The 14,915-nt window shown below is 39.5% G+C and overlaps 2 protein-coding genes across 6 annotated transcripts in view; one reads left to right on the forward strand and one right to left on the reverse strand.

Annotated features, from left to right (window-relative positions):
* GTF2E1 (general transcription factor IIE subunit 1) overlaps window positions 1-7,077 on the reverse strand; it is a 37,074-nt gene extending 29,997 nt beyond the window's left edge. For both annotated transcript variants that reach the window (XM_005548042.4, XM_005548041.4), the window contains exons 1-2: window positions 7,027-7,077; window positions 1,389-1,866 (exon numbers count right to left, since the gene is read on the reverse strand). In XM_005548042.4, coding sequence (XP_005548099.3) covers window positions 1,389-1,836 — 448 coding nt within the window. In that variant the 5' untranslated portion in view covers window positions 1,837-1,866; window positions 7,027-7,077. The remainder of the gene's footprint in view (window positions 1-1,388; window positions 1,867-7,026) is intronic.
* A 100-nt stretch (window positions 7,078-7,177) lies between these two features.
* The window catches only part of RABL3 (RAB, member of RAS oncogene family like 3), a 39,372-nt gene continuing 31,634 nt past the window's right edge, over window positions 7,178-14,915 (forward strand). For 2 of the 4 annotated variants that reach the window (XR_012431670.1, XM_045385487.3), the window contains exons 1-2: window positions 7,178-7,352; window positions 12,929-13,020. Coding sequence is in view for 2 of the 4 variants with exons in the window: in XM_045385487.3 (XP_045241422.1) it covers window positions 7,219-7,352; window positions 12,929-13,020 (226 nt within the window). In the remaining 2 variants the exon portion in view is untranslated. The remainder of the gene's footprint in view (window positions 7,353-12,928; window positions 13,021-14,915) is intronic. The other 2 variants (XR_012431669.1, XM_005548043.5) reach the window with 1 other exon arrangement.

Below are 14,915 nucleotides of genomic sequence, written 5' to 3' on the forward strand. Positions count from 1 at the left end.
AATCTGTTAGAGTGAATGGCAAGAATCATGAGACTTTTCTAGCCTATTTTGAAGAGCTCCAGATATATTCTACAACCTTTCTCTATAGAACACTCAAGCAATTCTCATACCGAGGATGGTTAAGACTTTCTTATAATCAAGATCTCTCCTTGTGGAGCCCTTTCAAGGTAAAAAGCTAGGCTCAGACAAATTAAATGTTTAATTGTGAATTCTTTAAATGCATCCAAAATCATTGCCTCACAGTAAATAAGAAAAAAAAGGTCACAGATTGTTTCTGGCTCTTTTTGTCATAACCTGAATTTATATTGGGGTTATTTCCCACTTAAAAAAATAATTTTAAAATTATTTAAAATGTACCATATATAACATAAAAATCAGAAAATAAAACATACACAGAAATCTGTACTTTTGTACGACAAAATATTTCATGGGTCAAAGTTTAAACTTTCAGATGAAGTTTTTAAAAAGACAGATCTATGAACTGAAAAGCAGCCTATACTCCTGAATTCAATCATAACAAAATGACTTAATCTAATAGCATTGAGTCCTTCTATAGATTTTTACCTGTAGAAAATAAGACAAAATTGATCCATTGAGTATTCAGCAAAACTAGTCTCTTTTTATTGTGTAAACAGATAACAAGATAAAATAACTATATAGCTGAGAAATTTAGTTTCTCATGTTTATGCTAGACATATTGTACTTTCAGAAAAATGTATTTTCAGAAATATGCAGAAAATACATATTATATTTTCAGAAACATTTCTAAATTGTGTTAAAAATCCTTAAAACTATTCAATCAAATCAGGCCAATTATATATCTTGTTGACAATTTTCTTCCAATAATAATGTCTATCTAAAGGACACTAAATGTCTTACCTTAGAAAGAATTCCCCTCTTATTTCATCTGGCTAACTCTTACTATCTTTTAGGTCTCAAACGTTAACTTCTTCCAGAGGCCTTCCCCAAATCCAGATTACATGCCCTAGTTATATACTCCTGATACCACTTTCTACTTTTACTAACAAAGCATTTAAATACACTGTATTGCAACTGTCTAGAGGTCAAAAATAAAATTAGAACAGCCTCAAAGTGGTAGAGAAATCAACCCTTCAGAGTAGATTGCAGTTGTAAATAAGGCGGGGTGGGCAGAGGTAGGAGGGCCAGAAGTGAGAAACTCCCTTGTGAAGGAGAAAGGCTTTGCAAAGGCTTCTCAAAGTAGTGCGACAGCCAAACAGGACAGTAAGACTGACTGCATGCTGTGACTTACACTGATCCATTCACTTTTATAATAATATATATGATGGTTTAAAAATTAGATGAGTCAATTTAAGAAAAAGGGTAGTACACACTTTATTTTAAAGATTCACAAACTGGATAAACCTCACCTGTCATAGGATCAAAGAGCTGATTAGCTTCTAGGTCTGTGAAAGTACTACAACAGACAGGACATTTGAAGGAAGCCCGGTTGGTCGAATCTCTCTCATCGGTCTCAATCCTCCTTCTCATGTGGTCTAATTTATATTTTACCACATTAACAAGAGTACGATAATTGATGAAGTAGTAGTTATGGCGAGTGGTTTTTCCGTCTGCAGCAGTCTCTACCCTCATTCTGCATTTGATAAACTTGTCTCCCTTTAAATTATTCAAAACTGATCGAAGTTGCTTCCGATCAAACTTGAGCAGCTCCAACATATCCTCCTCTTTCACACAGGGGTTCCTGATCAAGATGTCCAAGGCCAAGGCATGCTCAATGCCATAAAATCCCCGGATCACATACTTGGCTAACCGCTTCAGTGCTGCTGGAACTTCAGTGAGGACATCTGGGTCTGCCATCTTTAGCAACGAACTCCAACTTTAAATATACTGAATTCAGAAAAAAATAGAAAATTAGCCAGGTATAAAAACATGGTAATCATATCCACCATTCTTGCAGTGCCAGAGAAGTACTCAAAGAGTTTTAAAACATTCCTAATATCTAAGCATTTAACAGAGCAGAACAAGATTTTCCTCTAGAGTGCACAAAAGATTACACACAAAAAGTTTTACATATTTCTTAAATAGCTACTTTTATGATCTAGAGTATGTTTGATTAAAAAGTAACTTTTTATAAAACAATATATTATGTCAAGTCTCCTTTACTTCAGAAGAGAAACACAAAAAAAGCTACATGAAATGCTCACTATTCTTTGGGAATGCTGGAAACCCTGAGAAAACTAGCAGTTAGCATTTCCTAAAAGTGTCTTTGTTTCTTTTCTTGAGTAAAATTTTTCTACCAAGATTCTAGGATGTTTTACATACTCATGCTTTCACAATAATATCACAACAAACCAATAAACACATAAGTAATCACCACCTGGGGTGTTTGACAAAATCATGAACTGGTGTAAAACTGAAAGAAAGTAATACTTAGATCCAGATAGTTTTACTAACCTTGAAAAATTAAATCTCATAATCAAGGAAAGACCATCCAGTCCTTAAAAAGGTAGAAAATGAGAGAGGGAGCGCAGCCCAAAATATTCTTAAATACTGAATCCCTTAACAAAGCAGAAACTAAGTGTATCTCATTTCCATACCATGACCCAGAAAGCTGTCTTCTCAAAGCCCATATTGGCATGTGGTTTAATTTAAAAACCTGGGCTTCTGAAGGTGGAGGTTGCGGTGAGCCAAGATTGCGCCACTGCACTCCAGCCTGGGCAACAACAGCGAAACTCAGTCTCAAAAAAAAAAAAAAAGAAAAAAAACCTGGGCTTTGAAATTCAGAGTACCAGCCTGTGTTTTGGTAACTATGTAATCCTGAGCAAATCCCTTAAACAATTTCAAGCCACATTTTACTCTCTAAGATATAAGGATAGTATCAACTACCTCAATGGAGTTGTTGTGATTAATAAGAATGTAATTAAAGTGCTTAGGAAGGACAGCTTCCATATCAACTTAATATGTTCCAAACTAAAAATGGCTAGACTATCCACATAGATTAAATCAAGTTAAATTTCCCTAGCCCACAGGGAATTTTTTTTTTTTTCTTTTAATAGAGACAGGTGCCCTGTTGCCCAGACTAGAGTTCAGTGGTGTGACTTGGCTCAATGCAGTCTCAACCTCCTGGGCTCAAGCAATCCTCCCACCTCAAACTCCCCGGTAGCTGAGACTACAGGTGGACACCACCATGACTGACTAATTTTTGTATTTTTTGTAGGGACAGGGTTTCACCATTTTGCCCAGGCTGGTCTCGAACTTCTGAGCTCAAGGGATCCACCCATGTTGGGGGCTTCCTAAAGTGCTGGGATTATAGATGTGAGCCACCACACCCAGCACAGAATTTTTTTTTTTTTTTTTTTTTTTGGAGACAGGGTCTCAGTCTGTCACCTAGGCTGGAGTGCAGTGGCGCGAGCTCAGCTCACTGCAACTTCTGCCTCACGGGTTCAAGCGATCCTCCTGCCTCAGCCTCCTGAGTTGTTGGGACTATAGGCGTGTACCACCACACCTGTCTAATTTTTGAATTTTTAGTAGAGACAGGGTTTCACCATCTTGGCCAGGCTCCACAGGATAATTTTTAACAGACATCCCACTGAAATATTTCATGGAGAATCATATTCTGTTATTAATACTAGTTTCAACTGACCTTTTTATTTGAAATCAATGGTTATCAACCGCAACAGATTTAATACTCTTTTAATAAGAAATGTTTTGATATCCATAGTATCATACTATAAGGAAACTCTACACACCAATCTATAACCAATCTATGCACATATTTTGGGGGGAAAATATAAGGCCCTTCGTGTAATAAAGGAAAAGGCAGTCAAAAGAAAACACGTACTTTAGGTTATAAATACTCAGGTATGACTATATATTATAAGATATAACAAAGTAGCACCTAGATCCAAATCTGTGAACCTAGAGCCTTTCCGCTACCCCAGGGCTTAAGGATGCCCGGCAAGTGCCTGGGCTAGACACCAAAGTAGTACCACAGCCATACTACTGGACACACTTTGCTCTCCTTCTCAGTTTGGTCTGTACATTGTACTTGAACCCAGTTTTGGTTTTTTGTTGTTTTACATCCTCAACAGTTGTCAGAACACAACATATGGCTTCTGAAACATTCAACAAAGAACAGCAAAAAAATGTCAACATAACCTGTTTCCAGGATTATTTCCTACTATTGTATTCTCCTTCCCTGCTCCATACATGCCATGTCCCAGACTAATAGTTCTCAAGCCTGGTTTTAAAGCAGAATCATCTAGGGAACGTTTCAAGAATACTGACCATGGGCCCCATTCCTAAAGGTTTTGTCTCAGGTGGTTCGGGGTGGCCAGATTTGGCATCACACAAATTTTTAAAGCTCTTTAGGTGGCTCTACTATACAGCGAAAGTACCTACTATATATCCTGCCAATGCTCATCCTGCATGGAGAGGTCCCTGTGCCACTAATCGCTCAGCCTGTTTCCTTTGCCTAAAACACCCTAGGGAGCTGTGAAGACTAAAGTCAGGGAGTGATGTGAAGACTTTACAATCCAACAGTTTTGGGGTTTAAATCCCAGTTCCAGTATTTCTTAGCCCCCCTGACCCCAGAAAATTCTCAGACTCAGTTTCCTTATATATAAAAAGTGATTAGGCCAGGTGCAGTGGCTAATACCTGTAATTGTAACACCTTGGGAGGCCGAGATGGGGGGACTGCTAGAGTCCAGAAGTTGAAGACCAGCCTAGGAAACACAGTAAGACCCCACCTCTATAAAAATTTTAAAACTTAGCCAGGTATGGTGCTGTGCACCTGTAGTACCAGCTGAGGTGGATCAACTGAGCCAGGAGGTCAAGGCTGCAATGAGCCATGATTGAGCCACTGCACTCTAGCCTAGGTGACAGGACATGACCCTCAAAAAAAAAAAAAAAAAAGTGATTAACGGTCCCCTGCTCACACAGTTAATGTATGAACTCAGTGAGATAATTAATGCAAAGTGTTCTGCTTTCAGGGCTGGCATGAGAGTTCAATTAAGTACTGGCATTCATAATAAATCCCCTATTTAGAAAAACGACTCTTATACCAATATGAAGAATGGACTCAAATGGGTGAAGGTGGAGGCAATGTGGAAGTACTGGGTGTATAAAATCAAACTACGGAAGAAGGCAAAAAATTGCAAGAAGAGAACAGAATGAATGAAAGTTATTACAGAAAAAAAAATAACAAGGACCCAACAAAATATATTGGATACAGAATATGAGAGTAGGAAAAATCTTAAATAGCTCTGTTTTGAGCCAGTGTAGCTAGGAAAAGTACTGCCATGAGAAATAGGTGACACTTGAAGAGGAGCAGATATGGAAGAAATGAGGAAATCATTTTTAGAAGTGTCTCTGAGGAAATACCATAGGATATTCCTCTGAATATGCCCAGCAGGTAGCTGAACAAATGAAACTAGAGCTTAGGAATGAAATGAAGCTGTGCCACCTTGTTCAAAATCTGTGCATTCTAAAATCCTCCTTCCTGACCACTAACTTCTCTCCTCCACCACTACCCACTCACACTGAATCTCCTTACTCAATCTCTAGAGGTCTTAGGTAAGAATTCTCAAACTGGCAGCCCCCCAACGCATTGTTTCACCCAAAGAAATGTTTCAAAAATTTTCTGAATTAGTTGTCAACATTTAAAAATTGTAAGAGTTCACATAAATTTCAACTTCCAGCTCCTCCTGAAAAATTGGAAATATCTGAGGAAAAAGTGAGCCCATGGTCCCACATGGAAACAATAAGCTGAAGACGAATAGCAGCTGGCATTATTAGGGAAGGAGTATGGCTGGTCTCTGGAGACTTCTGAGTGTGGTACCTCCTAGGACCTTTTGTTTCTTCCTTTGATCTTCATAGTCCATGAGTCATATCCCAGCCTCACCTCCCTACCCCAGTCCAGACACGTGTATTTTAATCATATAAACATTTAAGGACTATTGTGCACCAGGCACGGAGCTAGAGAAACAAAGTTGAAAAGAATGCACCCTCTGCCCTCTGTCTACTCTGTCAGCCTCATATCCAGCCACACTAGCATATTCTCAATTCCATAAGCCACATGTGCTTTCCGTGCTTACCAGAGCTTTGCACATGCTGTTCCTTCTGCCCCTACAACTAAGCCAACCCCCTTCTCCTAATCATCCTTCAAGTCTCAAATGACGTTTCCTCATAGAGGCCTTCCCAGACTCCCCATTAGGTAGCGTACAATCATCCCCTCTCACATGTTCCATGGCTCTTTCTCCCTTCTTGTACTTTCTCCATGTCTATCTCTAAGACCAGACTTCATTTTGTTCACCAATTAATTTCCAGTATCTAGCACAGCCAGACAAGTACTTCCATAAAACTTTCCATATGTGTCCTAGACACGTGTTGTTCCAACACGGCTCATTTTGCCAGCTTCCCCCCGCTTCACTTCCTCCACTCTTGCTTCCACGGTAGAATTGGACAGGCTATTGGGCACTCTCTTCTTAAATTTAAAACAGTTTTAAGCTGGAGGTGAGTGGATCAAATTCACGATGTTAAAAGTGTGCGCTGACTGCAGAATGGAGAAAAAAGCTGGATGCGAAGAGTCCAGTTAGATTACTTCAGTACACCACTACGCCAGTTCTAGAACAACCTGGGATTCTACACATCTAACTGCGGTGTTCTGGTACCACATTTCATGGCACTTTCCACGCCTTCACTGAACACATAGCGGCAAACTACTGCGAAACCTCCGGACCCAGCTGCCCTCCACGAGACGCGTTCGGTGATATGCACTCCTCCCCACTGCGAGACCCCGAGACCCCAAACTCCCTCGGACTCTCCCAGTTGGGTCTAGGGCCACACTCGGCGCACCCAAGCCCGCCCTACCCGAGGTCCCACACGGGCCGTTCCGGGGTCAATGGTTCTTTGGAGAACCAAGAGGACCAAGGCAAGAGGGTAATTCAATAGGGGAGGACAGTTAAGAGGGAGCGAAAGGAAGAAGAAATCATGAAATGCAATGCCCGGCCAGGGAACTCCGAACAAGGAACAGGGAACAAGGTTTACCAAAGCGAATCCTGGAACACTCCCACTACAGCTGCCCTCAGCTCTTCAACTACCGGCTTAAATGAGCCACGCCTCTTACGCGACAAAGAAAACGCACTATTCCTGAGACCAGCTGGGGAAACACCCCGCTACCAGACCAGCCAATCAGCTCAGTGAAGCCTTCGATTCAGACAGTCACGCTCCGAGCGGCCAATGAAATTGAAAGCTCTGCCCTCCATGCCCAACTCTGATTGGCTTACAATCCCGGAACAGGCGTTAACCCAAGGAAGGCAGTGGCAAGATGGCGTCCCTGGATCGGGTGAAGGTACTGGTGTTGGGAGACTCAGGTGAGCGTCTTACCCCACCTCTGGGGCTCCAGACACTTTTGAGTTACCCAGTAACCCTCCCCTTACCTTCCTTCCCTCAACTCCCTGGCTCTTCGGCCCGTGGCTGAAGTCCCTCCGAAGTCCTGAAGACTACACTTCCCAGGGGACTTTGCTCCGTGTGACGACGCGGCGGCGGCGGCGTCGCGCGGGTGGGGGTCGCGGAGCCCGGGTCTTTTTCCTTCGCGGCTTTCCACATCAGTCTCCCAGAAGACTGCAGCCTAGAGTGTATTGTCAGTTATTTTATTTGGAAAAAAAAAAAAAAAAGGCAGGCATTGAGTATTGTATGGAGTTCTGTGTTAAGGGTACAGAAGTTAGTAGGACCGTGCCTTCAAGAGATTTTGTTCATTAAGGAAGTCAAACGTGCACTGACAAACGTGAACTGGCAAGCGCTTCTCATACATTAACTCATTTAATTCTGAGATTAGTCCTATGATCACATTTTACGGATGAGAGTAGTGAGGCAGAGAGATGTGAGTGGCAGAATCCTTTTGAACGCAGAGTCCACAAACTTAAACGCTAAGTTATAAATACGCAGTGACATATTGGGTGGTGGTCCTGTTTTATTCTTAACTGAGCTTCTTGACTTCCTGGTTCTCGTTTGATCTTCATTGAAAACCTATTATGTCCTAGACTGTACGATAGAGAAATTAAAGTAAGAGTTTTATTCTGAAGCAGCTAGGATTTAACGCTGAGCCGAATTTAATCCTAGTGTTAAAATTCTTTTTTTTTTTTTTTTATCTCAATGGATGCAAAGAAAAATTATTTTGACCCCTGGGACATTTGAGAACTACAGCTGACTTCTGGATTTCCAGCTCCCACCTCACTGCCCTTATCTTTTCTTCCATAATCCCCAGTTCATCTCTCCTTAGTAACTTCAATAAATGCTGAACTTGCATTTTATAGATGTGCTCTTCTGGAGTTGGCCTAAGAGCGTGTGTTGTGAGCAGAGACATTGTGCTAGATGCTTGGAGGTGGAGAGGCTTGAAAACTAGCTTAACAGAAACTAAATAAAATTGTGGCCGGCAAAGATAGGTTAAGACTGTTTTCACATTGCCCTGAGTATTATTTGCATTACGAAATATTTTACAGAAAGCATTATTTAATATTCCCCTAAGAAAGTTGCCTTTTGAAACTCAATGGACATAATCACAATTTATGTCGACTTCATTTCTATCAGGTAGCTTGAAGTGGTGCCAAAGTTAATTTAATAAAATCACTCAGTTTTACAGATAAAGAAAGTAATGGTGGCCTAAAGGGACTTAGCAAGAGTATCACTGAGTAGAATTTAGAATCCAGAACTAACAGACTTCTTCACGATATGTTAAGTGAGTGTTTTCTGTCCTCTATAATTCCATTTTCTGTTGTATGTAACAATCCCTTCATATTGCAAACTGCTGCAACTAGTCAATTTATTTTCTTTCCAGCAGGCACTGTATTAGGTTCTGGGGTTATAACTGTGGAATTAATGCATCATATAACAGGGGTAGAATTAGCTGCTACATTAAATGTGGAAAAGTAATCAGGCAATTGATAAGCTTCCCTACCCCCACCCCCCCACCCTTATGGTTTAGTTGTGAAGCAGAAGACACAGCTGTGATGGCCAGGAAAGTGATTGATATTGTCACACATTCACTAATGTTAACCTTTATGTGCAGATGTTATCACACATTCACTAATGTTAACCTTTATGTGCAAAGTTAGTTATTGTCTTTTTATCTTTTTAAAAGGCAATTTTGTCAGTCTCCTTTTAACTGTCATTTAATAGTACACAGTCTGACAGGTTAGAATACACTTTTTACACTTCCTCTGCCTTTGTTTCAAACCTGAAAGTTTATTTTTAAATAAAGACCATTTCCCTCATAAAATTTTGAGGGTTTCACAAATATATAAAGAAATGACTTAGCCAGACAAGGTGGCCCTTGCCTATAATCCCAGCACTTGGGGAGTTTGAGTCGAGTGGATTGCTTGAGCTTAGTTCAAGACCAGCCTGGGCAACATGGCAAGACCCTCTCTAAACCAAAAACAATACAGAAAGTTAGCCAGGCGTGGTGGTGCACGCCTGTAGTCCCAGCTACTCAGGAGGCTGAGGTGAGAAAATCAGTTGAGCCCGGAAATTTGAGGCTGCAGTGAGCTAGGATCGTGCCACTACGCTCTAGTCTGGATAATAGAGTGAGACCCTATCTCAAAGATAAAAATAAAAAGAAGAAAGAAATGAGTTGATATTTGGAGATTTGTTTTCTATCCTATTGAGATATTTGGTAATTTGGTGAAGAACCCTGAAAGTCTCACTACCATCTGGTTTTCTCTTTCTTTCAGAGATTAGGGACTAGTTTAACATGTTACCAAATAGCTGTATTTGGAGCTGACATTTATTTATATTGGGACTTTTTTCCCCCCAAGTACGTCAAGTGCATTCTTTTGATCCAATTTAGTTCTAAAGGTGAACACATAGAGTCAGAAGCTCCCAAAATTCTTAAAGAAATGAAATTAGCCATTATTCCCTAGCACTTCAACTGTTCTTACTGTTTAGGGTTTCATCCCGTGTTAGCTAATACTTAATCATCCAAAGCAGTTAATTCATGGAGAGCTATACGATTTTACTGCCTAGAAATGTTTACCCTAACACAATTAAGCTAAACTAGGCCTCAAGTGTTGCATCAAGCAATTAAGTGGCTAGATACATTCCTTGAACATAAACAAACCTATTTACAAATACAGAATCAATGGTATATCCTAAAAGTTACAGATATCAGATACAATGCAGTAAACTCAATGACAAATATAATTTTGAGTGTTTAAAAATCTTGAATGTTTCTATGTAAAAAAATTAAAAGAATGAAGGGAAGCCTGGTAAAATGTTTGATTCAATTACACATACATAAAATGATTAATATATTTAATAGATAAAGAGCTCATATCAATTAATAACACTAAAACCCGGTAGATAAACGTACAGAACAGATCCACAGAGAATTTATGAGAGGAAAAACAACTGATTTGCCAGGATAATCATAATGATAATCTTTGATCTTTATCAGAAAGTAAAGAAATGCAGACTAAAGTAAGATGTCACTCCCCCCCGCCCCACTGAGATAGAGTGTTGTTCTGTCACCCAGCCTGGAGTGCAGTGGCCGACCTCAGCTCACTGCAGCCTCCACCTCCTGGGTTAAAGCAGTTCTCCTGCCTCAGCCTCCCAAGTTGCTGGGCTTACAGGTGCCCACCACCACGCCCGGCTAATTTTTGTATTTTTAGTAGAGACGGGCTTCACCATGTTGGCCAGGCTGATCTCGAGCTCCTGACCTCATGATCTGCCTGCCTCAGCCTCCCAAAGTGCTGGGATTACAGACGTGAGCCAAAGCGCCTGGCCAAGATGTCTCTTTTATTCCTTTATCAGGTTAACAAAGATGAAAAACCAACTACATGATACTGTTGAGGTGCAACAAGACCTGCAGGCTCAAGTGTATGGCTGATGGCAGCATAACCCCATGAAGTTATTTGTCAATACATATCTAGAACTTCAAATGTTTCCTTTTAAGTACTGAGTTTACTTCTGGGAAGGTATACTAAGGACATAATTTTAATTTTAAACAAAGGTTTAAACAGAAATAACCTTTCACTAGCATATCAAAAATTTCAAAACACCCTAAATATCTAATAATGGAAGAATGGTTAAGTAAATTTTTATGTCTACTCTTTGAAGTACTATGGAGATACTTTAAATGTTTATGAAGATTTTGGAATAATATGGAAACTTTTAGTCAATAAATTCTAATTAAGGTTCTGATCTAAGTACTGAAGATAAAAAAGATGCATGAGAACCCTCAAGGAACTTAAAATTAAATAGAGTTGATAAAACCTATAAACAAACACATATGATAATGTATTTTAAGTGCTCTGTAGGAAAATGTACAGGGTACAGTGGAGGCCCAGAGGATAGTGGATGTTATGCTTAGTTCTCCCTGTGTTGGGTCAGAAAATACCTTATAACTAGAATGATGCTGAGTCTCCAAAGGTAAATTCGCCAGGCCAATGTGGGAGGGGAGGGAAAGGAGAGGATGGGTAGGATATTCCAGACAGAACAAGCTATGGAAGCAGAGGCTTATGTTGTTTTATTGTTTTTAAGTATACTGTGTATATAATCACAATAACCACCTGCTCATAGAAAAACTTTTCATGTGGAATTAAATAAACCTTCATGTTGACAGTAGTCTTAAGGTGTTTTTTTTTTTTTTTTTTTTTTTTTTTTTAAGAGAGACAGGGTCTCACTCTGTCACCCAGGCTGGAGTACATGAGTGTGATCATAGCTCACTGCAACCTCCAACTCCTGAGCTCAAGGGATTATCTGCCTCAGCCTGCTGAGTAGCTAGGACTACAGACGCAGGCCACCGTGCCTGGCTAATTTCTTTAATATTTGTTTTTTGTAGAGATGCAGTCTTGCTATGTTGCCCAGGCTGGTCGCAAACCCCTGGGCTCAAGTGATCCTCCTGCCTCAGCCTCCCAAAGCACTGGGAGTACAGATGTGAGCCACCGTGCCTGGCCTTCATTTGTACATACTTTCTAGGTTGTAAATGTAACTTTTAATAATAAAAATTAACATAAACAATAGGTTCATACACAGTAGGATCAAAGAGATGATCTAAATTTTTGATAAAACTAGTGATTTGTAAAAATACCAACCATGTTTGTCATAATGGAACCCCAAAAATGCTGTTAAATGAATGCGTGAGTGACTCCACACATGGATGTAGAGGAAGAGCTCATTCCCTTTCCTCTTGATACAAATCTCTGAATGCTATCCTTAGCATTAATAACTAGGTTTCCCTAAGCCCAAGAAATCGAAAAGAAGATCAAATGGTGACTTAAAGGGACATGATGTAGAAGAGGGAGTTGATCTTTTTTCCAAAAGCTAAGTCTGGGCTAAGTGATTGGCTGCTTTTTTTAAATCACCATGTGGGAGAACTGGAGTGTCTAAATTTAGAATTGTGAAATGGTGAATCCCTCTCACTGACAGTATTCAAGCTCAGTCTGGAAGACCGAAGACCCTCTAACAGGATGCCATGGAGGGGACCTCAGCGTTGGTGTGAAGGAGAGAGGGATTACTTCTAAGATCTGTTGAGATTCTACAATTCTAAAATAGGCTAAATTGATTAAATCATTCAAAAGGAAAGGGATTCATTAATATGAAATTGCCCTAGACCAGTGGTTCTCAAAGTGAGACCCCTGGACCAGTATCAGTATCACTTGGGAACTTGTTAGAAATCTTGGTCCCCAAGACAGACCCTCTAAATCAGAAAGTATGGGGGTGGAGCCCAGCATTCCATGTTTTAACCCACCCTCTGGGTGATTCTGATACTAAATTTGAGAGAACCACTGCCTTTACCATCTTCATTTTATTCAGTGAAGCTTATATTGTTGGTATGGCATTCTAACAACTATGCTTTACTTAACATTATTCCTGTGTAGTATTAGTCTTACTCTTTCCAAAACAGATTTCAGCATCGTCTCTTACATGACTAGAGTTCTTGTATCTCTTACAGGTGTTGGGAAATCTTCATTAGTCCATCTTCTATGCCAAAATCAAGTACTGGGAAATCCATCATGGACTGTGGGCTGCTCAGTGGATGTCAGAGTATGTGTCTTTTATATTTTAGTTTTTCAATAATTGTACTAAAGATAACTGCTTCTGGTTACATGATCAAATTACAGTACTATGGTCAAGATTAATAGCAATAGCTAGAATTTGTTACATTCATACTATGTGCCAGGTACTGTGCCAGTTGCTTTACATGTCTCTTCTTATTTCACCTTTTTAAAACTGAGATGTGTAGGTGCAGAAACTAAGGCAAAGTCAAGATTTGAACAGTTTGATGCCACAGACTTCAGTTTTAATCACTATGCTATTTATCTAGAGTTCACATAGCATCCTCTGTAAATAATTCTGTCTAAGCTTGTGCTATTAAGACGGCCAGCTTTCAGCTAGAAATATAATGCAAAGGCAAAAGCTCCTGGAGCTTCATGTCTGGGTCATTTGTTCCATCTTGTGTTTAGGAATTAGGTATAGTTTTAATTAAATTAAATATCTTCCCAGATATCATTGGTCCTTGCTAATGCCAGCTAGTTCTGACAAGTCTCTCATCTGCTGGCACACCTCTCTCCTTTATGTTAAGAAACATAGGGAAGGCAACGTAGTTGGCTAGATTGATAGTTATTTTCCTTCTGTTCTTTGAAACTATTGTTCCATAGCTCTGATTTACATTGCTGCTGATTAGAAATCTTCCATCAGCCTAATTATTATTCCTTTTTAAGGTAATTTCTTCTTTGGTTGCTTTTAAAATATTTTTTGTGTTTTTTTAATCTTTGATATTTCGTTGTTTTGCTAACCTGTATCTAGGTGTAGGTTCGTTTTTATTCATCCTATTCAGTAGTAGTCATGGTTCTCATGTCTTTATTCTTCAGAATTTTAAGTCATTATCTGTCTTCCCTCATTTCTTCTATCCCTTCCTCTTGGCTTTCTATGAGATTTTTGTTCTTCATAACTGTTAATATTTCTCCTTGCTGCCTTCTGGATGGTGTACTCATATCTGCCTTCCAGTTAACTAAGAATCTCTTCAATTATATCTAATCTGCTTTTTAATATATCTACACTGTTTTTCATCCCAAGTACCTATACTTTTTAATTTCTAGATGTTCCTTTTAGTTCTTTTTAAAATGTAAAAATTTTCCAAAATGTCCTGATCCTTCATTATGGTGTCTGTTTTTTTATTTTAATCATTTCTAACATAGTTATTTTTTTCTGGAGGAGAGGTAGCTATGCTTCTTGCTATATATGCTACTCTGCTTCATGGAAATGTATCTCCTTGTATGGCTTGTAATTCTTTAAGATGATCACATCTTCAACAGGATTTTTTTCCTCTCCCTTTGGCAGTGCTGTATGCTATATTGTGAAAGTATCCCTATACAGTGCCTTTTCATTTCTGTCATTGCCAAGACCCTAAGGATTTCAATTTCTCAGCTCAGATAATGTAAATCTAGGTAATGTAAATTCCCCCAGCATCTGATTGCAGCACAGACCTGTAGTTTCCATTTCTTGTGGACCATTTATCTTATCTCTACCTTCTGTCTGAGGCCCCTGACTGAAAGTTTTTGCCATTTCCCTGAGCCTGTGGACAATGTTTTTCCACCTCTCTTTTCACAGGGCAGCTCATCAAAGGTTCAGATTTCAAAAAGGCAACTACAGTCTAGTCTTCATCACTCATCCACATATACTTTTGCCTTGAACGCTGGAAAACAGGTCTGCTATTCCTGGATGGGCATTAAGACTCCAGGCACCAGCCCTGAAGCTATATCTGAATCTATGTCAGTTCCTCTGAACTTAAAAAACTTAAAATCATATCTCACTCTGATTTTAAGTTTTTTCTTCATTTCTAGCATTTGGGGATATTCCTTCCTTTCTCCTTACTTTCTCTTGAGCTAGTCTTCTCTGTCTCTCCTCTGTCTAGTCTTTCTGTCTCAAAATATTTTTAT

Source organism: Macaca fascicularis, chromosome 2 (genome assembly GCF_037993035.2).
Source record: "Macaca fascicularis isolate 582-1 chromosome 2, T2T-MFA8v1.1".
NCBI lineage: Eukaryota > Metazoa > Chordata > Mammalia > Primates > Cercopithecidae > Macaca > Macaca fascicularis.